Source organism: Podarcis pityusensis, assembly GCF_964106645.2.
Source record: "Podarcis pityusensis genome assembly, chromosome: 6".
NCBI classification, from domain to species: Eukaryota; Metazoa; Chordata; class Lepidosauria; order Squamata; family Lacertidae; genus Podarcis; species Podarcis pityusensis.
Window position 1 is genome coordinate 12994770 of NC_138030.1, and position 23368 is coordinate 13018137.

At 41.6% G+C, this 23368-nt stretch overlaps 1 protein-coding gene across 1 annotated transcript; it reads left to right on the top strand.

Moving 5' to 3' along the window:
- The first annotated feature begins 806 nt into the window (after nucleotides 1–806).
- PRELID3B (PRELI domain containing 3B) lies at nucleotides 807–10244 on the top strand. Its single transcript, XM_081011648.1, has 6 exons — nucleotides 807–1174; nucleotides 2629–2797; nucleotides 3721–3810; nucleotides 5403–5473; nucleotides 6793–6895; nucleotides 8487–10244. The coding sequence occupies exons 1-6, from the start codon at nucleotides 1143–1145 to the stop codon at nucleotides 8604–8606; spliced, it is 585 nt and encodes a 194-aa protein (XP_080867774.1). The 5' UTR covers nucleotides 807–1142; the 3' UTR covers nucleotides 8607–10244.
- Nucleotides 10245–23368: the final 13124 nt, after the last annotated feature.

A 23368-nucleotide genomic window follows, 5' to 3' on the forward strand; every position in this document is an offset into this window, starting at 1 on the left:
AGAAGTGGTTCTTTCTGGTGCCACCTACTGATAATGAATTATACCGTCCCTTCAGGAATTCATTTGCACCCACCTCAGCTGATGGTGTGAAAAACACCTGAATTCCCTTTATGTTTTTGGAAGCAAATTCAAATAAATCTTGTGCATTCAAAATTTGTCCCTTGCTCTCCTAGCTCTTGTTCCTCCTACTCCATTGCACATTTTTATCCAGCATACTTGGTTTTCCCCTGCGCCTGACCATTTTATCCTCTGAACAATCCTGCGAGGTAGGACAGGCTGAGAGCAATTTGCTGGCTCAAGGTCATTGACGTTTCAAACCAGGGTCATTTGCCAGACACTCGTACCCAACATCAAACTGATATTGCACCACCCTTGCTTCTGGGCCTATTTATTTTTCCCCGCTTGGAAAACACCATTACCTGCAATTTTATTAAAAAACCTCACTCCAGTCACAGTAGCACAACCTAGCCTACCCCACAGGGTGGTTGTTGTGGCGGGGGGGGGGGGATTGAAAAGCGGTGAAAGAACGCCACCTTGAGCTCCTTGAATGAAATAAATACTATTATAAATATAATAATAAATAAAATAAAAATAAAATACTACAGTTGGAGACATAATCGTGGTGGTGCCATGCCCCCCCTTGCCCCGAGGCAGCACTGAGGCCCTCAGCAAAACGGGGCAGGGGGGCATCGAGGGTCTTGCCCACCGCGCAGGCGCGCGGGCGTAGAAACCGTTGGGATGGTGCGCACGCGCGCTAGTGCGGCTCGCGCCCCGCCGGCGCCCGAGGCCAGCTTCGCTCTCAAGATAGCCGAAGGAAGATGGCTTCAGTTCTGACGTCGCCCAGCCGGTGAATAGGACGCCGCCCTATCAGACGTTTCCCTAGGTTCTTAGTCCCTCCCACTCTCTCCCCCTCACGGGCGGAGCAGGCGCACTTGAGGGCAGGAGGGGAACGGTCACCCGGCTCTTTTCGTCCCCTCCCCCTCCCCCTCCGCCTCAGTCCTTTCTCAGATCCGTCAGTCAGGCTGGGCGGGCGGCTCGGAAGGGCGTCGCGAGGCGCGGGGGGCGTCTGAAGGAAACCGAGGCTGCCGAGAGGCAACCCCCCCCCCCCACGCCTCCATCTTCCTCCTCCTCCGGCCGCAGCGATGAAGATCTGGACCTCTGAGCACACCTTCGAGTGAGTAGCGGGCGGCAAGATGCCGGGTTAAAGCGGGGAGGGGTCGGGCGCAGCGGGAACTCGACCTCTGAGGGGACACCCGAGGAGCATCTCCTTTGGGGCAAGGCGCGGGCGGCTTTGACTTCACTTAGGGGGTGGAGAGGGGCAGGGGCGCGCTGACCTTTAAGGGGCTCCCCCTCCACCCCCTAATTATCCCACACGCACCCCCGAAACAGCTGCCTTGGGGAAGAGGGCGTCTGATCATCTTTTGGGGGGGGGGTTATGGTTCGTACTACCCCACAGAAGTGCCTGCGCTTCTTCTCCCTCTCTTGCCCCCATTTCCCCAGCGAATTGATTGTCCCCAGCTCTGTTTTGTTCACCTATGGAAACCTTTCAAATGGGGCATAAAGAAGAAGAAGGGGGGAATCTATTGTCGGTATTCAGGCGCTGCTGACAACCTTTTCCATTGCCAAGGTTGGCTTGAGGGTATAGTAGCAGCAGCACCCATCTCTACACTCTTGTCTTTCTCTTCTCTCCACCCCCCAAAAAAAATCTGTTAGGGAATTTTTTTATTTTAAAAAAAGCTGCAACGATGTGGGTTTTAAGAGGAAGAATTGAATGCAGAAGAAAAGTGGACTCCTTCTTGTTTTTCACAGGTACTCCACTGGATGCTTAATTCAGTGAAGAAGCATTACATCATATTTTGCAGTGCATAGTTGGTATATTTCTTCCCATGTGGCTGCGGCTAAGCAACTGTCCTGAGGATTAGTGCAATTTTCTTGTCCACATTTTCTATGCTGATGGTAGCCTGCCACCTTCTTGGGTCTGCCGTGGCCAAGTCCTCTCCTGCAGTGTTCTTAGGGTTTCTTCCGCTCCTTGGTGTAAGGAAATACAGGCTGGAAAATGGGTGCTGAAGAACTGCATCAGGCGCCTCCCCCTCTCTGCAAGCAGTGAAAGGCCTTCCTTTCATTCTGTGCAGGCAGCACATGTTTAGCCATGCTCTGTTCCAGCAGTTGCTGTTTGAAAAACATGTTTTTCACCGACTGCTGCAGTTGCTAGGTTTGGCCATGTGTTGGTTTTATTGAGTTTTCTTTTGCTCATTATAAAAGTCCAAGGATCCAATCAGCATTTGGGGTTGAAATGGATTCAGGGCTCTGTCTTGATTCTCCCAGAATTTGAATGTATATGATTTTGGAGTTGTGTCTTAGGCTTTGTAGTGCTCTTCTTTCTTTTGTGACCAACCTGATCTTTAAGCTGCTTTTGAGACTCTTCATTTTTGCTTATTTTTTATTATGCTTTTTGCACAGTTTACATTATATAGTACTTGAAAGAGAATTCCTTGAGAATTAAGTGACAATAGTATGTGGTGAATTGTTTGGCTCAGGTTCTTAGCTAAATCTGAGACTATCTGCAGAGCTTATTCCTATGTAACTAACTGAAAAGTGCTTATCTTCGTTTTTGTTTTTATTTGACAGCCACCCTTGGGAGACAGTTACTACAGCTGCTATGCAGAAATATCCAAATCCCATGAATCCAAGTGTGGTTGGAGTAGATGTTCTGGACCGGCATGTAGATCCCAATGGAAAGTTACATAGCCACAGGTTGCTCAGTACCGAATGGGGGATGCCATCAATTGTAAAATCAGTACGTGTCCATTCAGGATGCAGGACAAATATCTGACTTACTTTGAAATTACATGCATTTGACCTTGGTTTTTATAAAATACAGTGTAATGACCTTCTCTGAAAGTGGTATTTGGGGATCAGGTTAGCTTTGCATTTCACACTTTCACAATACATTATTTGGATTTTCCTGAACTGTTCAGGGTGCAAATTAGTAATTTCTGTTGGGTTTATTTACACCATAATTACATTGTATTTAGACCTGGAAGGAACTGGTGGCTTTGTTGAAAGGTGCTGTCCATTCATTTAGCATTTTATAATAGCAGCTGAAGCATTTGATAAATCTGTGTGTATATTTAATGAATTAATAAAGTGAGAGTCCATCAATCCAATAGCACTCCAAACTGCTGCCTCCTACAGAAGTCAGAACCTCTTTGTGTCATCCACTCCAGCATGTTCTAGTCAGCATATTTCAGGAAGCACTTATCCACTTCATTTGCATTGATTGATAGACTGAGTGTTCCCACTTAATTAAAATAAATAAATTCAGCTGGTTAAATCCTTTTAATATCTGAGTTGGTGGGGGGCGTTTAAGTGAATGGCTCTGTTCGGATGTAACAGAAAGCCCATGGTTTCCTGTTATGAGAAAAGGACTACATGAGCCTTAGGCTTTTTCAGCTAGTCACGAATAAGGAAAGGGAAGAAGTGGAGAAGACCTTTACAATTACAATAATGTTCAGGTAAAGGCGAAAAACAACACAAGGAGCAGAAATTAGATCGTGATTCAGGCACATGAAATGGAACAAGCCATGTGCACTAAACTGGCAACTATTGAATATACATCTCAAGATCTAACTAGATATCTTTAATTTTTGTCCTGTCTTGTACTCATGTTGGTAATGAAAATAGTTCTGAAATATATAATGCCTGATGTTTCTCTCCTAGCTTATTGGTGCATGTAGAACAAGGACATATGTACAAGAACACTCCATAGTTGACCCAGTAGAGAAAGTACTAGAGCTCAATTCTACTAATGTAAGTATTAATAAAACTGTAATCTTTACACTTTAGTTCATGCATGCAAAAATTTATGGGAAGTTTTTTGTAGACTTTTATTTGAACATATAAAACGTACTTAGATCTTTTGTGGAGCTGTTCTGACATTTCTTGTTCATAAACTGAATGAACAAGGAAGACACTACTTAGTGCTACACACAAATGCGACTTTTCCCTCAGATGTTTTTGTGCCATGTTATAGTGACTTGTACTTATTTTGTGGACTGTCAATATGACAGTCTTTTGTGACTCTGGCAACATTTAGCATCAGGGATTTATTTCCAGATCCTACTGCATTATATGTGAGTTAGGGGGAATGTAGTAATGTCTACCTTAGAGAAGACTGTTGTAATATCATGAAAATACTGTGCCCCAGTTGTAGTGGCTTCAGATGCCATAAGTGCACAGCCCTTTACATATCTTACTGAATTTTATAACAGGAAGATTTGCTATATAAATTAATTTTTTTCTAGAATTTGTTTGAATTTGAATATTCAAGTTAAGTATAGATTAGAGAAAGACAAAAAGTTAGGATTTGAAAAAGAAATATCAAAATTCGATAAATATTTAATGCAAGAAAAATCAAAAAATATATCTAAACTGTATAATCTGATCTTAGAGTGGGAAACAAAGGATGAATTGGTTAAAGCATCCATGATTAAATGGGTGCAAGATATTGGGAAAAATATTCTGTTTGAACAATGGGGAAAATTGTGGAAAGAAGATACGAAATTCACTATGTGTTATATATTGAAAGAAAATTACCTTAAAATACAACATAGATGGTATTTAACACTGGAAAGAATAGCAAAAATGAATAAAAATTGTAGTGATGTATGCTGGCGATGCAACACTGGAAAAGGTACTATGATACATATATGGTGGAATTGTTTAAACATCAAACAATTTTGGGAAACAATATATAACGAAATGAAAAAAATGTTTAGATATTCATTTAGGAAAACACCAGAAGGATTTCTATTGGGAATAGTACCAGAAAGTCTAAAGGAAAAAGACAAGACATTATATTTGTACGCAACAGTAGCCGCAAGGCTATTGATTGCAAAAAATTGGAAAAGTGGTATTATACCGACAAAAATAGAGTGGCTTGCCAAATTATTGGAGTACTACAATATATCCAAAACAATGGGAGAAATTGGAAGGATCTCAAAAGAGAAGATAGACAGGGATTGGAAGGTGTTTAAAGGATACTTGCAAAACCATATTGAAAAATCAGAACTATTAGAATAAACAAGTTCCGTTTTAAATACTGAAACACTAAATAAGATGGATAACAATGTGTAATAGAAAAAGAAGCTTGAAATTAAGTTAAAGGTGTGTGAAAGAAAGAAATAGAAGTGGGAAGAAATTGCAATTGAGTAGATTGGAAGTCTAACACAAAGGTGGGGTGAGGGGTGGTGGATGGTGATGGGAAAAGGAATTATCTGTGGGACTGAACGTAGGTATGTTTGTATATATTTAAGGATTGTATGAAATGTATGTTTGTATGCTTGTATATTCGCAATATGTGTGTATTAATGCTGAATTATTTTAACAATAAAAAATTGTAGATTTCGTTTACAAATCTGGTGTCAGTAGATGAGAGATTAATCTATAAACCGCATCCTGAAAAGCCAGAAAAGTAAGTAATTGATTTCTTCAGAGTTTTACTTTAAACCATGGGTAGGGAATCTATGGTCTACAAGCCTAATTAGGCCCAGCACAGGCCCCAGATGGGCCCATGAGGCAATTTTCCCCAAGCCACACCTACCTGCTTCACTCTTAACATCATATGTGATATCAGGTAAGGAACAAGTGGAGATGTGCCTACCATTGCACAGTTCAGAATGTTAAAAGTGAGCTCCCATTTTATCCCACTGGCAGGATCTGGTTCCCCATTCTTGCTCTAGACCAGTGGTTCTCAAACCTTTTTCTTTGGGCCACACTTTCAGAATAAAATTTTGCTTGCACCACACTGTTTTTTTAATTGATAAGAAATACATCGGAAAACAAAAAGAAACAACTAACAATGCGTGATTTATAACATAGAAGACAACTACTTTATAATACGGTCATGGGACATCCAGAAAGTATAAAACAATGCAGCTACATAGGAACACGAATCTTTCCCAAAATAGAGTAGTGATTGCCCTTTAATCTTCCTGCCGAACTTGCCATCCTCCTGCCACACCAGTGAGGTACGCTACAGCCTTTGAGAACCACTGCACTAGACATTCATTTAAATTTATAGTCTGAGGATTGTGAGTAGGTGACATTCAAAATGACCGAAACAAGCTTTATTTCTACCATGGTTTCTTGTAATGAATGTAATCCCATTTGCTAGGATTGCTGGCGCTGGGTGTTTTCAGTAATGGCATATTAATGTCTCTTTAGGTAGGATAAGAACCTGTTATGTTATCGTGCCACCCCTTGACTGTTCTCCTGTTATTATTGTCTACTGTCGAATGTTAAAGGATATAGGTGCCTCTGCCTAAGTAAGCCTCATTCTCATTTCCTTGTTTCCATTTTTCTCTTGATTGCTATAACTGACTTCAAACAATTACTCACCTTGAAAACTTGCAGAGCTGTGCACGGCAATCTGGTTCCGTGGTTGTGTGTAACTGCTCGATTCCATGGAAAGGAGGAAATGACAAATGGTGCTGTAAGAGTGTTGGTTAAATTTCTTCCACAGATTCCCACTCTTACCATTAATGTGTACAGTTGTGGAATATTGGCATTTCAGTATTCTAGAGCAAACTATTGCTTAATCTCCTCATGACGACTTTGTTTTTGTTTGCTCCAGCTCTTATAAAACTGTTTGCTCCTTTTTAAAATAGTTGATTAGTTAATAGCAGAGCACCTAACTATACTTTGATGCAGCTGTGCTATTTTGGAATATTTTACTGCAGTAACAAAAAATTGAGAAGTAAGTTGGTAAACCATTATTCTTTTTTTCCTTAGAACCATTTTGACCCAAGAAGCAACGATTTGTGTGAAAGGGGTTAGTGTCAGCAGTTACCTGGAAGGACTAATGGAGAACACAATCTCTTCTAATGCTAAAAAAGTATGTAGTCAGCTTTTATGAGGTGTAAAAAAGGGAGATGGAGATCTTTTAGAATTTGCATGCAATGCAGTGCTGTTGCAGCTGAGTGTGAACTTGCAGAATTCCTAGGTCAAATTGACAGTAAGTGTACAACATAGTTGTAGACAAAGAACCAATCACTTAGGCCCTGATAATGCAGAATGGAGATAATACTAATCTACCTTAGTTGGCTGTAACTACCATGTGGAGATAGAACCAGTAGACGGTGGGGACCATGAAGGCTCCAGCTGCATCTAGATTGAGAAATGTGGGTTGATTGGCTAGTTTAAAGTGTTGGGTTGTCAATGGGTCTAATACATCCATGAATGTTCTAAGCCATATCAGGGACTCTGGTAAAAAAAGTAAAAAATCAGGCTTTACAGGTCAAAACCAGTACTTTAAACTGGGCTCAGAAACTAATTGTCAGCAATTAGCTGTGGCACTGTGGGTTAAACCACAGAGCCTAGGGCTTGCTGATCAGAAAGTCGGCGGTTCGAATCCCCGCAACAGGGTTAGCTCCCGTTGCTCCTGCCAACCTAGCAGTTCGAAAGCACGTCAAAGTGCAAGCAGATAAATAGGTACCGCTCCGACAGGAAGGTAAACGGCGTTTCCGTGCGCTGCTCTGGTTCGCCAGAAGTGGCTTAGTCATGCTGGCCACATGACCCGGAAGCTGTACGCCGGCTCCCTCTGCCAGTAAAGCAAGATGAGCATTGCAACCCCAGAGTCGGTCACGACTGGACCTAATGGTCAGGGGTCCCTTTACCTGTGGGCCAGGGTTGGTATTATGTGCTGAAACCATCTTGCCCAACCTGGCTGCTGAATTCTGCCCCAGTTACAGTTTCCAAACAATCTTCAGAGGCAGCCCCATATATAATGTGTTGTAGTTAACAGTTAAATAGTTAACTGCAGTGTATATAGGTGAATTGCAGACTAAAGAGCTCTTTAGCTGGAGGTGAAAAACTCAAATTCAAAGAGCTTTTTGAGCTCTAGTGTATTTAGTTCATTGCCTCACATAGGAGTTAATTCCCCATCTTTCAAAAACCATTTACTATGTAGCCTAAGTGAGTTCTGCTCAGGGAATGAATCCAAAAGCCATTGGAAACTGCAGGAAGACAATATTAACTCTGCCTTGACCTGATCTGCCTGACTTGTGATAAATACAACCAAAAAATCCTCTACAAACAGGAAAGTCTCTTGAAATTGCATCTAAAACTTAAATTGCACCTGATTAATGCATCCAGGAAGAGTGTTCCAAAGTCTGGTAGCTTCCACGGAAAAGGCCCTATTCTCTAGGTGGAAAGGCACGGAATACAGCTGCTGTCTAATATTAGAGCAGGCAATCCTTAAACCATGTGTGGTGTGTTTATTACAAGGCCTAGCTGGCACTAAATCATTAAGTATTATGCCAGACAATTAACTTTAGGTTAGAATAAAATTGCTCTGCTTGTATTTTATTACTTCATTTATGTTACATACATTTTTGCAATGCAGGCTAGATATATTGCATGTCTCCTCCATTTCTTGACTAGATAGGAAATTAGAACATTTTTAATCAAGATGTGTGTGTTCTCAGGGACGTGAAGCTCTAGAATGGGTGATCAACAAACTGAATGCCGAAATAGAGGAATTCACTTCTTCAGCAAGAGGAAACATGAGGTCTTCTATGGCAGCCGCAGCCTTTATGGAGAAATAAAATATAGCTATATTTGTCTATATCAGGCCTGAACATATGAAGCAAGCTGTTGTAAACTTCCTTCAAGATGGAAATATTTATTCTTCTATCTGTTGAAAAGAAAGAAGACCTGTAGATTAGATTTTTCAATTAAAAACCTGGAGAGAAGTTGCATACGTTCATACATGAAGGTAATAGGCAGGACTCAGTTCCATTCAACTGTATTACTTTCAGCTGAAATAATCTGAACTTTCAATTCCTGCAAACACAGGAAGTATCTTAAAGTTACAACCTATAATAGGCCTCCAATAGAACAAACTGGAAGGTTAATCTATTGTTAACCCCATCTTTGATAGAATTCAGGTTTTCCTAGACTCTGTTACTTTTGGGACCCAAATTAAGATGAATTATCCTGGGCACAGTAGCTTGGGTAGTTGGCAGAACATTGGTTATTACTTGAAATATGATTGTTTATATTAAAATGCTGCTTTGTATGCTGCTGTCATGAGTGTTACAATTTGCTAACATGAAAAGTGTGGTACATAGCATTTGTTCCCTTACCTTAAAGCTTTGCTCTGTTTAAGAAATGCTTCATAATTTTGAAGGATTAACCAGCTAAAGATTTGTACTAGGCAAATTATGAGTTTGGCAGAAGCTGCATGATATATAACTAAGGGGGTAAATTTGTTCAGAAATCCACTATTTTAGTTTTGTAGATCGACTTCAAAAAGGTACTGTAACAGTTGCAAAATGTAATTTTGTTATATGCTCATTCTTTGGTTTTGCAGCTTCAAGAAACTGGAAGTAATATAAATATGTAAACTCTGAGATAGAAGTATTTGTTCCATTTCAAGTGTACTGTAACATTGTTAAATGAATTGCATAATGATTTATATGCTTGCTCAGCAGGACATCATGGACTATTAACATTTCTTAAATAGTAATTTGTGCTTCTGTCTCCTATAAGGAACAAAATGTGACAGGTTGCTTAATCTTGTCAGTATTCTTTAATTCCATATCTAAAATAATGGTGAGATTGCAATATTCTTCCTGTTCTTCACAGAGGAATATTTCTAGAGGTGAAAGTTGAGAATGGAATACAAAACCCAAACAGAAGGCTTTATAACATGGATATTGTGTGAAATAAAAATAGCAGTGGAAACAGAGTAATGCTGTTGTAGAGGAGGGCCCATTAAAATTTCTGTATAAGGTACCTTTCATATGAAGGACTGAAGAGGTAGAAGCCTATTATCTCCCTGAAGATACTACACCAAGTAGTAATTGGCATAACTAATGGGTTGCAAGTTCATTTTGCAATCTCTAATTCTGTAGATCTCATTTATATATTGAGAACAGTTACAGAAGTGTGCTTGTGCATGCAATTTTCTATGCCATATGAGCATATGTCAGTAATACAGAACTAGCACTAGTTTTGAGTGCTTATTTAGATAGAAATGTATCCTTGAATCTTCGAATGGGGGAAAGCGGAAGGAAGAAAACCTGTGAATATGCCTAAGGTTACAAATGTTTACTTGCATATTTAAATTTTAAATATTTTTGTACTTTTTCTTTATTGCATTTGTAAAAGCATCAGTTTTTTTATATATTTGAGAATGTTCTTAACTTAATTAAAACGTTGTCAATGTTTGATATTCAAAACTGTGTTTTAATTTTGGTGCATAGTAACTGTTGTGATAAAAAAAGTCACAGCATTTAAATATTGAGTAATTATTTCAAAGCCTGTATATTTTATCTTTAATTTGCTATGATCGTTTTCATAATTTGAGAGGAATTTTGGGAATGGAGATTAGAATTCTTAGGTGTTAGGCCTGCAAAAGCCTGTGCAAACTTTACTGTCTAGAGCAGATGTTCCTAAACTTTGGTATAACATGCTCTTTCTACTGAAGTATATGCTGAGCGTATGCAATATTCTTCTTAAAAAGTCATCCCCAACCTTCTTCAGCCCTTGGAAAATGTTTATGTGCAGATCATCCCCTCTTTCTTGCATGCTACTTTTTCATTTTAGGGAAGAAAAAAGCACAGCAGCAAAGAGGATGGTGTCAGAGTTGCAGCTGTGCTCAGATTAGTTTCTCTTACATGCCTTGTGATTTCCGAAATCAACAGAAGCTACCTTCTTAAAATTTACCAAAGTGTACATTTCATTAGAGCAATCAGCAACCAGTCATCACTGTAATTCCTGTCCCAGTCTTCTTGTCTCATGAGGAAAATGTTATGTTATGGCAGTGGGGCAGCCACATAGGTATGCTCTGTAAGGCAGGGGTTAATTTGGAAAGAAACAGAAGGGGGAAATGGGCAGGGGGCAAGACTGTATGGAGAATTGGCAGCCACACAAGCATCTTCTGTGCTTCCTGTTAACCTGGATACAATAGAAAATTCATGGATGGTTGCTCAGAGATAACAGGTAATTCTCTCTTTATGCTAATAGCTTTAGCATAAGTTTCATTGCAGGTGGGGGGGGTGGGGAGAAGAGAACTTTCACCCGTGTCATGGTCCTGATCTGGATCAAAGCCCTTGTGGCTTCTATTTTAAAAAGAAAATTTGCACACCTGCAAAAATGAGGGCACCATGCTAAGCTCGGCCAGTCTAATGGCGGATGGAAAGTGATAGGAGAGAGTTGTCATTCATTGCTGACGAAGCTTTTGCTCTAGCACACAGATGGGGGTGGTGGCCCTTGAGATGTTCTTATGCTATGATTCCTATCGTCTGTAACCATTGGCCATATTGGCTAAGGCTGATGAGATTTCGAGTCCAGCAACGTCTTGGGGGGGGCACAGGTTCTCCACCTCTGCTCCAACACGAGCACTGCTGACCACAGCCTCATGATATTACCTCTGGTGTTGGCTGACTGGTGACTTCAGGACTCTGCATCCAGGCCAACAATTTGCAGTCCTACTTGAGAGTAAGGGGTTCCATCAAGTAATTCGATGTCCTCATTACAATGACTTCCAAATAAAAGCTGATGTCGAAAGACGATGAGAGCAACACCCAATCATCTCTGTATTAGGGACTCTACTTGCCCTACAACATTCCTAGATACACAGTTAATTTTAAAAGGTAAAGTGGGAGCAGGAAGAAAAGATTAAGATGTCACAGGCTGGGATGGAAAACATAGGACCAGGTGATGAAGAGAGGAATCCACTTAGCTGTAGAGCGAGGAGCAATAATGCATTATTGGATGGGGAAAGAGAGGCAGTTATCCGAGACTTCTCCCAAGCAGGTGGTTCCTAGCAATACTTGGCAATTTATTTTCTGCTGTAAGCTCCAAACAAGTGCAATCAACTTCCAATGCTTCAAGGCTCTAGTGATTTTCTGAAATGTATACAATACATCCTGTTCAGTCTATGCCAGCAGAAATGACAGAGCCACCTGCCTTTACCTACTAAGTAAGCACTGCAAGGGGGACCCTGAACTGTTTCCAGCTCAAATTGGTTGCTGGGTTTGCATTTTCCCCTCTTCCCTCCACTCCTTTTGAGTCATGCCTTCTAGATCGTAAACCTGCAGGCAAGGATTGTCTTGTTTTAATTATGTAAGCCACTCTGCAAAGAGTGGTGTACAAATGTTCTTAATAGTAATACTAAATGATGATGATAATTAATAAATAATACAAGCTTCCACTGCTGTCGGTGTCCTAATTTGCAGTACTGCCTGCCCCAATTTAATGCTTCTGTGGAGAACTAACATCCTGGTCTGGCAGAATGACAGCCTGGCATTGGGAAGCTGAGTTCATAAGGTTTGCAGGCCGTTTATGAACTGCATTTTACATGTATTTAAGCCTCAAAAGTATTGCTCTGTGTAACAGAAGATGCCAGAGTGCTTATTCCAGCTGATTTCAATGAGTATTCTACCACTGCTCCATGCTGAGTGCTGTCCTGAAGCCTTTAGAGATTTGCTAGGCGATGACCTGTATTTAAATCAGCATGCAACAATTTCCACTCCAGGAGCTGCGGAAAGATTAGGGTCATTAAGTGGGAAGAAGTACAGAAGAGCTTTAGCAGCCCAGCTGAATATGGCTTGCCTTAGAGGGGAAAGCAAGCAAATCCACAGCTATCCAAGGTATGTACTATTCTTAAACCTCGATATATGCTTTGTATTAATGGCTGCAGTTGCATCCCATGCTTCTTCACAGCATGCAATTTTTCAGCAGATAGCTGTGCAGATGTGCTGCTTTGAGACAATTGGATGAAAAGAGCCAATGGAATATTCACCTTGTTAGATCTGAGATTTGGTGATGTGTCTGATTACTGTAATTATTTACCAGCTAGTGTAGTATGTATATAATAAGTGATGCGTTTGGTGGGCGATGCTCGCTCGTCTATCTTACTAAGCACGTGAGCAAGGTGGCTACTTTCCAACAGCCGTTCCAAGGTTATTTCTCACCAGGAAGGAAAAGCCCTTGCAAAGATGGTTTGCCACTTGTACTCTTTCAGGTTGCTGTCGGTATTAGAGCCATGATCCATTCATAAATCTCTTCCACTTAAGTTAATGGGGTCTTAAATGCCTTTTGACTTTTACTGGATTGTGTTTTCTAGAAACGGATTAAAAAATTCACTGGCATGCATCACTTACGATAAATGCAACATCACAGTGTACAGTTTAAGTGCTTTTTTTGTATTGTGTTCCTTTTATCTTTTATCCTCTGTCCCACATTTGACAAGAGGTCAGAGAAATAGTTCCGCAGTCTATCACATGCTTTGCAACGCTGAATGTCTCGGGTCCAATGCTAAACATCTCTAAAGAATATTGAGGAGAAGGTGTGTAAATTACAGGCAATTAGATGAAACAATAGCAGGCACCTAATATTCTAAATTGCTTCCAAAATATAAGTTATAATTATTATTATTTAATAAATTTATATACCGTCCTTCATCTGAGAATCATAGGGTAGTTTACAATATAAAAACAAAAAAGGAACATAGTAAAGAAGAAAAAAATTAAACCTATACCCCCAACACACACAATTTAAAAGGATTGTTAATTAGCCAAGGTCCTGAGAGCAGAGAAATGTCTTTTCCTGGTGCCTATTATCATTATTATTTATTGAATTTATATAACACCCTATACCTGGAGGCCTAAAGACATATGACAATGGTACTAAGGTGAGTTTCTCTGGGGAGAGCATTCCACAAGTGGGGAGTCACTGCAGAAAAAGCTTGTTCTCCTGTTGCCACCCTCCAGACTTTTCACGGTGGAGGCACATGAAGAAGGGCCTCCGATGATGATTGCGAGGTCCAGGTCGGTTTGTATGGAGAGAGGTGAACCTTGAGGTATTGCAGTCCTGAGCCATTGAAGGCTTTACAGGTCAAAACCAGCACTTTGAATTGGACCTGGAAACTGATTGGCAGCCAGGATTGTTGTTATATGCTCAAACAGAAATAATAGCAAAGCTTTTGCCATCATATGATATGGCTTGACTTTTGCTGTCGTGACTGCAAAACTATTTTAACACACAAAAGCTAAATCCTTACAGTTGTCAAGGCATCAAGGGATGGAAGGCAACTCTAACCAGCAACAGAAGGATAGCAGGCACCTGTCTGAGTATAAAGAGTGACCTCAGTGGGAGTTCAGTCCATGGTGATTATGTTAAATCGATTATAAATACATCTGGGCACGAGCTGTGCCAGGACAATGCAACGGTGACATCCTAGGACAAGAAGTGTCACCTTAGAGTACGCAAGTTGCCCTCTGAGACCTACCTTTCTGCTGAACCACACAGATAAAGAAATCCACCTTTAAAGTGGTTTTTAAAATGGGATAGTTTATCCTGTGCCTTATTGCAGTAAAATATATTAACTCTCTTCTCTTCGTTCCTGGGAAGCTTATAGTTTCTCAACAGTTTTTATCAGGAGTTATTCGTTCAATGAGAAGCTTAGTAATAGCAGCTTCTTACTTTTCATAGCATTTATTTACCACTTGATTGCAAGGGGGTGGGGGGAATCTTTAAAGATCTTTACAGAAAGATATGCTTCCCTGAAAGACAGACTGACCACCACTCCCAATCTTTCCCTGCGATGAATAATTGCAGGGGAATACTGTGTGTGTTTAAAACAGACGACACTCTCTCAGTTCACATGGGGTAATGGGAGGCCCAGTAGGATTTACTGTACTTCACTTTGCATGTGCTGAGTCTGTGCAATAGAATATCTCCCAGAATCCTCAGTACCCAAGGGAGATGTTTGGGGAGAGCAAGGCTCCTCCTCAAAAAGCAAACTTATGTGGAAAGTGCTTTTTGTAGGCAGTTTTAAAGGGTGGATGATGGTTGTTGTTATTAATTCATTAAATTTGTATACCACCCTTCATTCGAAGATCACAGGGCAGTTCACAACACGTTTCTACAACTTGATTGGGGGGGGGACCTCAAAAGTGGTTTACCAAAAGAATAAAAGAATGAAATGATCAATAAAAACATTTAAAAACATTTATTTATCAGAGCACTGCCCTTCTAGACCAGGCATAGGCAAACTCAGCCCTCCAGATGTTTTGAGACTACAATTCCCATCATCCCTGACCACTGGTCCTGTTAGCTAGGGATGATGGGAGTTGTAGTCCCAAAACATCTGGAGGGCCGAGTTTGCCTATGCCTGTTCTAGACTCTGGATATGAGACTGATTGAGAAATATTACTCAATTTCCCAACCTGCAACTGTTTGACCATTTTAATAAATTACAGTATTCCTTGAAATATGTACAGTGGACGCTTGGGTTGCGAACGTGATCCGTGCAGGAGGCACATTCGCAACCCGCAGTGCTGCACATGCGCGGATTTCGATTCGGCACTTCTGCACATGCACAAAGCTCAATTTAGCATTTCTGCACATGCACGAGTGCCGAAACCCAGAAGTAACCAGTTCCACCACATCCGGGTTTTGGTGTGTCTGTAACCCGAGAACACGCAATCTGAAGCGTCTGTAACCCGAGGTATGACTGTATATTTATTTATTTGTTATTATGTTTCTATCATACCGTAATGTAGTAATTCCATTTCCCCCCTGTTTAAACAGTAGAAGAAATAGGATGTATCCACTTCAATAATAGTAAGATTTTTTTTAAAAAAATAATTGTTCTTGTTTAATTCTTTCCTAGCTAAAGAAAAGTTATCAAACAAGGACAAGGCTGAAACTACACTGAATGTCTTTGGACTGCCAAATAATCTTGTGGATTTATCTTGTTCTGTAAATTGGACCTCCTGCCCCCCTGGATCAGTCTGCTTTTGTCTGTTCTGCCTCCCTGGACCAATCCGGCCTTGAGTCTTTGGCCTCCTTGGAATTTGCATCCAAAATTGTCTTTTCAGATTCCCTCGACCTCTCCAGCCCTAGCTCGAGAGAGTCTTGGGATTGCTCAAGCGATACTGCTTCATCCTCCCTGGGCCTCTCTGTTTGTGCCTCCTTGTCTTCTCCAGAGCTCTCAAGTCCCTGTTCTTCACCCCCTCTGGACTCCTCCAGTATCTCATCTATTTCTCTGGACCTCTCCAGCGTTGCATCCTCAGGTTCCTGGGAGCGCTCTAGTCGAAGCTCTTCAATATCGTTGGACATTTCCAGTCTCACCTCTTCTGACTCACCACACTTTTCTAGTCTGAGCTCTACAGTCTCCGTAGACCTATCCAGTTTTTCTTCTTCTGCATCGCTGGACCTTCCCACATCACCAGCCTCCCTGGATCTCTCTAGCCACACATTCTCAGACTCGGATCTCCATTATGTATTTTCTTCTCCCTCTCTGGATATTTCTGATCTTTCCTCTTCATCCTCTTCTGGTTCATTAGACCTCACTAACATCAACACATTAACATCTCAGTACTCCTCTGATTCATCATCTTCTAGTTCCTTAGATGCTTCTGATTTTGTCTTTCCAACATCTCTGGACACTTCGAATATTTTTGTTCAAGACACTCCTTATTGCACCTCCTCCGTATCATTGGAGATTTCAAACTTCACATCTTTAGCTGAGCAGCAGCGATCCAATCTCCCTTTGGATTTGTCCAGCCGTCCTTCGTCTACAACTTTCAGTTGCTGCAATAATCTCAGCTTACCATCAACTCCAGTTTACCCTCTCTAATATTTATGATGCAGAGCTCCACAGATTGTTTGCTTGATGTTTGGGGATTTGTAGTATAATTATTTATTTCCATGTCCCTTTTTTCTGAACAAGGACAACATTATTTCAAGCGTTTCATCTCCAGGAAAACTTCAGAACTACAAAATGTACACTGAAATGGGGAAGAATTAATAATAGGGCCACCAACTTTTTAGGGCAAGGCTCCTGTGTCTTCCCTGACCTTAGGGGAGGGAAAAATTCAACATCTGAATTTCAATACCTTAAGACACAGGATCCCTTTAAAAAGGTTGACAACCCTAAACAACAGTTTGTACAAATGTATGAAGGTGCCTTGATATAGGCACCTTATGCGATTACAATACCTACGGTACTTACTGTTTGGTTTCCTTGTGGCTATTGTTAATGTTAAGGTTCTCAACCTCATGCTTCCTTTTCATCTTGTACAATCTGAGGCTGTAATCCTATACACAATTACCCAGGAGTAAGACCTATTGCATCCAGTGAGCCTTACTTCTGACTAGACATGTAAAGGATTGCAACTTGAAAAACACAATGGAACCCCTATTTATTTCCTGAAGTATCACAATCACTTGGAATTAACCAGAGGAATGAGTTAAACTATAATACAGTAGACCATGTTTTCAGGAATCATTGTCCTGTTTTTTTAAACAATGCCGGATACAATTCCCTCTGATTCCAAGTCAAGCCTTTGAGTGCTCGTGCAAGTGTAGCCAAAACCACACTAACCATATACAAGACAGGGTATCAGCAGACTCCTGAGGTTGGCAGGCATACAAAAGATATTGGGATATAAAAAATGAATTGGGGGAAAGAAGCGTCCCAATCAGCTAAATGAGGACTCAGTGTTGAAGAAATGCTGAATGACTAGGGCAGCAGGGAGGGGAAAATCCATCTGGGTGGAAGTGGAAATGGAACAGAGTGTCTGGAAAGAAAGGCACTCTGTGAGGGTAACAGATGTCTCCTAACAACAACACCTTAACAAACTACAGTCCTCAGGATTTTTAAAGGGAAGCCTTGACTGTTATAGCAGTATAACAGTGCTTTAAATTTTAAATGTATTGTACATATGTGGCCTATTTTTCAATGTTCCAAAGCTATTTTTCAATGTTCCAAGGATTTAAGTGGGAGCTGCCCATTGAGGAAATTCAAGGTTTTACTGTAGCTAGATTTAGGCACATGCACTCCCCCTCCACCCTATAAATTGCCAAATGGGGAGCAGGGGAAATCCCCAAATAGAAGGGCAAACCTAAAAATACCCAATGATGATGATATAGGCTGTGTAGACGCCATACATTCAAAGTACATTTAAAGCACACTGCTTTCCCCAAAGAATCCTGGAAATTATCGTTTACCCCTCACATAGACAATTCCCAGTAGCCTTAACAAACTACAATTCCCAGGATTCTTTGTGGAGAGTAATGTGATTTAAATGCATAGTGTGTACATCGTCTTAGCATGCTCTTTGGGCACAGAATACTGGCAGACTGTTAGAAAAAAGGAAACTGGGCAGAGAGGGAATGAAATGGAGAATGGAGAGAACCCTCAACAAAAGCACTCCACTCTGCAATATTATCTGCAGGACCCCACTTCCTTCATCTTTTCTCTCACAAGTCCTGTTTTAAAAGATCTTCTCTGATTTATGTAATATAACTGAATGTTGTTGACTGAATGTGTCGTGATGATACAACTAACTGACTGCTTCTGAGGCTCTGAATCTGAAGTCTTGTGTAACCCTGAAAAACAATGTGTACAATACTTTTATGAGTTGGAAAAAATGTTTCAATATTCTGTACCACATATGCCTCATAAAAAAACACAGCTTGGCTTTTAAATTATGCTTGTTTGTATAGATTTTAATGACACATTTGAACATTTACCCACAGGTAGGGCTGAAAGAGACAGTAAAGATTTGATAGCAAACAGGGCACTGATATAGACAAAGGCATGCCTTAGGAAAACTCCATGCTCCCATCTACAGATCACTCAGATCCACCACAATTTATGTGACAGTCATGTTTGCTGCTGTTGTTACACCAGTGTTTGCTGAAGTAAACACATACAATGCGAACAGAAGCTGCAGAAAACACATTAGCTCAGTTGGTTAGTATGGTGCTGATAATGCCAAGGTCGCAGGTTCAATCCCCACATGGGCCAGCTGCATATTCCTGCATTGCATGGGGTTGCACTAGATTCGCTTGGGGTCACTTCCAATTCTATGAAATGGATCAGAGATATGGCTCTTTAACAGAAGCATGATGTAGTAAAAGAAAACCTTCAGCTGTTTCAGATTTCAACACACCACATGCAAACCCCTAGAGATGTGAAGGCCTTTAATCAGGCAGAGGCAAACTCCGACCACTGGTCCTCTTAGTTAGGGATGTTGGGAATTGTAATCCCAAATATCTGGAGGGCTGGAGTTTGCCTATGCCTGCGGGATGTGTGTGGCAGGAGAAAGAGGGCTTTCCCCGGGTCCTTTACATCACTGCATCCATCACACTAGGACCACCACAAAGTTAATACTGTACAGGGTTCTAGATTCAGGTAGGTAGCCGTGTTGGTCTGATGCAGTTGAAATAAGTTAAAATATTGTCCAGTAGCACCTTAGAGACCAACTAAGTTTGTTCACAAAAGCTTATACCCAGAACAAACTTAGTTGGTCTCTAAGGTGCTACTGGACAATTTTTTTATTTATTAATACAGGGGTGAAATGGATGCTGCCTCTAGAGGAAGTGATCAGTTGCACCTCTGACTCCAGATGCAAGACCATCTACTTTTAAAATAGAGCTACCCTCAATCTCCAAATCAACACGCTCTCCACTGGCAACAACCACCGCCCTCCGAGGGAGGAGGCTTCCTAGGAACCATCTGAGAATCCCTGCTGCGTAGTAAATCTGCAACCCAGTGGACGTTCAGCATATATGGTGAACACGAGATCTTTGCCGGATCAGGCCAAAGGCCCGTTCTCAGAATTGGCCAGCCAGACGCCTATGAGATGCCTACAAGGGTAAGGTTACCAGATTTTTTTCAATGAATCCGGGGCATTGCTGTCAACTTTTCCCTTTTCTTGCGAGGAATCCTATTCGGAATAAGGGAATTTCCCTTTAAAAAAAGGAAACGTTGACAGCTATGATCCGGGGACACTTTTCAACTCCCATGGATTTTGTATGGGGACTGATTTGTAAATCCAGGGAATGATCCCGGGAAACGAGGACATATGGTAACTTTATACAAGGGGAAAGAAAGATTACCTCCTCATGCCACACATCCCAGCAAGCGGAGGGAGGGGGACCAACAGGTGCAGCTTCCACAGCGCTGTGTTATCTGCCTCCCGCGCCAGCAGCCCAAGAGCCCTGATCTTATTGTGTGCCAGGAAGCCTGTTGGATCTCAGACGGATCCGCCGTGTACTAGAACAGGAGACCAAGGAACAGCTACAACCGATCCACCTGCCCAGCTGCAAAAGTGCAGAACCCTCTTAAGTCAGCACGGCGCCGCCACGCAACCAATGGGAGCGCCCGACGTCCCGGCGCCCCGTGCTCTGATTGGGCGCTTCCTCCTCACTGGAAATAGACGGGGATCGAACGGGAGGAGGTGGAGGGGGCGGGGCGTGATGCGAGCACTTGCCTTCGGTTGGCGGACGGGCTCGGGGGGACGGCGTGCGATTGGTCGGACTGGCTTTTCCGCTTCCGGGTCTTCAGCTTCTTCCGGGTCACACCAAGGCCGGCCTGTCTGAGGGCTTGTGCGGTTGCCGACCTTGCGGCCTGAAGCGGAGCAAGCGAGCGGGTCACGGTCCACCCGCTGGGCAGACATGGTGTCCTACTGGAGGCAGGCCGGGCTCAGGTAGGGTTGGCTGAGGCGAGCCGGGCCTCCTCTTTCCTCCTCTGGTGGCTCCGGGCGGCTGTGCGGTGTTTTCGACTCCATGTTTGCGTTGACTTTTGCGCGTCTCTTTCTCTCTCCTTCCAGCTACATCCGCTATTCCCAGATCTGCGCCCAGGCCGTGAGAGCAGCGCTGAAACCGCAGTTTAAAGCCGAGGCAGAGAAAACGGCGGGAGCGAACGTGAAAATAGTGAGAATAAAAAAGGAATGATGTGCAAGTAAGTAGAGATATTTGGTGTTTGGGGGTTTTTTGCAACGAAGCTGCGGCATCAATCCTGGTACCCTTTTAATTGGAAGTGTCTGGAGATGAGGCCTTTATGCATGCAAAGCATATTAAAGGTAAAGGGACCCCTGACTATTAGGTCCAGTCGTGACCGACTCTGGGGTTGCGGCGCTCATCTCGCTTTATTGGCTGAGGGAGCCGGCGTACAGCTTCCGGGTCATGTGGCCAGCATGACTAAGACGCTTCTGGTGAACCAGAGCAGCGCACGGAAATGCCATTTACCTTTCCACCAGAGCGGTACCTATTTATCTACTTGCACTTTGACGTGCTTTCGAACTGCTAGGTGGGCAGAAGCAGGGACCGAAGAGCTACCACCGACCTTCTGATCGGCAAGTCCTAGGCTCTGTGGTTTAGACCACAGCGCCACCTGCGTCCCTGCAAAGCATATTACTCTACCATTAAGCTCTGGCCCTCTCTTAAAGGGGGCGTATCTTCTTGTAAAAGCACTTGGCTTTTGCAGCCTATGTTCTGAAGAGTGTCCCTTTTAACAAAAGAGGTAAGCTTCAAAATGCAAGCTTGGGAGTATTAGTCTCCCAGTGAAAAACAGACATGTGATGATGTAAGTCATGAATTACGTTGGTTTGTTTTGAGGTCTGTTCCATGTTTTATAAGGTGTTTTTTTTAATGTCCTGCCTTCTTATAAACTAGTAATTGTATTATATTTTTGTTTTGTTTCAATTACTGATGGTTCTTTTCATACCCCTGAAGAAAGCTTTTACTGAAACACATTATGAAATTAAACACTTTATTTTGAGGCTTGCCTCTTTCTTTTTTCTTCATATTTGATGCTGCGTATTTTTCCTCTTCTTCCTTTAACAACTTCAAATATCCAGTCCTGTAAGCTCCTATGTGATTTATTCTCTACTAAGTAACTAAATATCACTGAAGGCATGGGACTGGAAGAGACTAAACAGTAGCCAAGGTTCTACAAGTAAGATTCATTGGTTCCCTTATTTGTGGGTGTGGGTTTTCTGGAAAATCCTGAATTTGATCATTTTCATTTGGCCTGGAGATTTTTCTTATGGCCCAGAGAGTGATCTAACTTAGCAAGCTGAGTTTACTTGCTTTAGTAAACAAAGCTATACAAAATCCCCATGCTGATGTTTTCTTCCAATATACCACAAGTATTTGACCTGAAATATTTGAGAGGGGAAATGGTGGTTTAAGTTTATAGAATTGGAAGAGGCCCTGAGGATCATCTAGTCGAACCCCCTACAATGCAGGAATATACATATGGGGATCAAATCTGCGACCTTGGCATTATCAGCACCATGTTCTAACCAACCGAGCTATACATCTGTAGACATTTTTACTGTAATACTTGTAAATATGTGAAGACAATGCTAGAGATAATTACCCAGAAAGACTTTAATTGAAGCTTTGAACATGCCATGCTTGATTAATACTGTACTTGTAATTGGCATGCATTCATTGTTACTAATGACTTTATAAAAAGGAAAATTTATCCCAGAGAAAAAAAATTACTAGGGGAAAAAATCCACCCTTACCCTAATTCTGGCTTTTCTTTTGTTCAGTCACATTTATGACAGAATGTACTATTTGTGAATTGCTTTGTTTGTATAGCAGCAACTACTAAATTTATTTCCTGATAATTTAAGTACTCTTAATTTGTTCCCTTTACACTAACTTAACAACTTGTGACTACAGCTACAGAATTAGAACCTTCATATAATGGACCTTATAACATTTGAAACCTCATTGCTGGCTATTTAACAAGAAGCCATTTTTTTTGTAGTGCCATGTATTACCAATGTGCTGATCAGAAGGTTGGCAGTTGGAATCCGCGTGATAGGGTGAGCTCCTCATTGCTCTGTCCCAGCTCCTGCCAACCTAGCAGTTTGAAAGCACACCAGTGCAAGTAGATAAATAGGTACCGCTCCAGCAGGAAGGTAAACTGTTTTTGTACACTCTCACTTCCATCATAGTGTTCCATTGTGCCAGAAGCGGTTTAGTCATGCTGGCCACATGACCCGGAAAGCTGTCTGTGGACAAACACTGGCTGCCTCGGCCTGAAAAGCGAGATGAGCACCACACCCCATAGTCAAGTTTGACTGGATTTAACTGTTCAGGTGTCCTTTACCTTTTACACGTGGTTGAAACAATGCCAGATAAGTCCTTTCATAACTGTGAAACGAGTGAGAACTGTTTTGCCAGTTTTAGGCTATTTAGTTTTGCATAGCAGTTCACATATCACTGTAAATACATACCAGAATAGGTGTTAGACCTCAGAAGTTTGAGGAATAATATTAGTTTGGGGGCTCTCAGTTTTAATTGAAAATATATATTGTAATATGACACTTAACTGCTTGTCTTAATTGTCTTACAGGACTTGATTTATAACAGGCAAAATGAAGACTCATGAGTGTGCTTGTACGCAACATAACTGCTTCCTGCTCTGTGAAGGCTCGCGGTATATGTGTAAAATCACTATGCCAATAAACAGAATGTGTTGAACATGTTCATTAATTATTTTGTTGAGCAAGAACAACCAAACACTTTGTGAACTTGTACAGCA

Excerpts from the sequence above, each read along its gene's own strand:
- PRELID3B (XM_081011648.1), top strand. The coding sequence starts at position 1,143 with ATGAAGATCTGGACCTCTGAGCACACCTTCGA. Across the intron at positions 1,175-2,628 it reads ACCTCTGAGCACACCTTCGA|CCACCCTTGGGAGACAGTTA; the intron begins GTGAGTAGCGGG and ends TTTATTTGACAG. Across the intron at positions 2,798-3,720 it reads TGCCATCAATTGTAAAATCA|CTTATTGGTGCATGTAGAAC; the intron begins GTACGTGTCCAT and ends TTTCTCTCCTAG.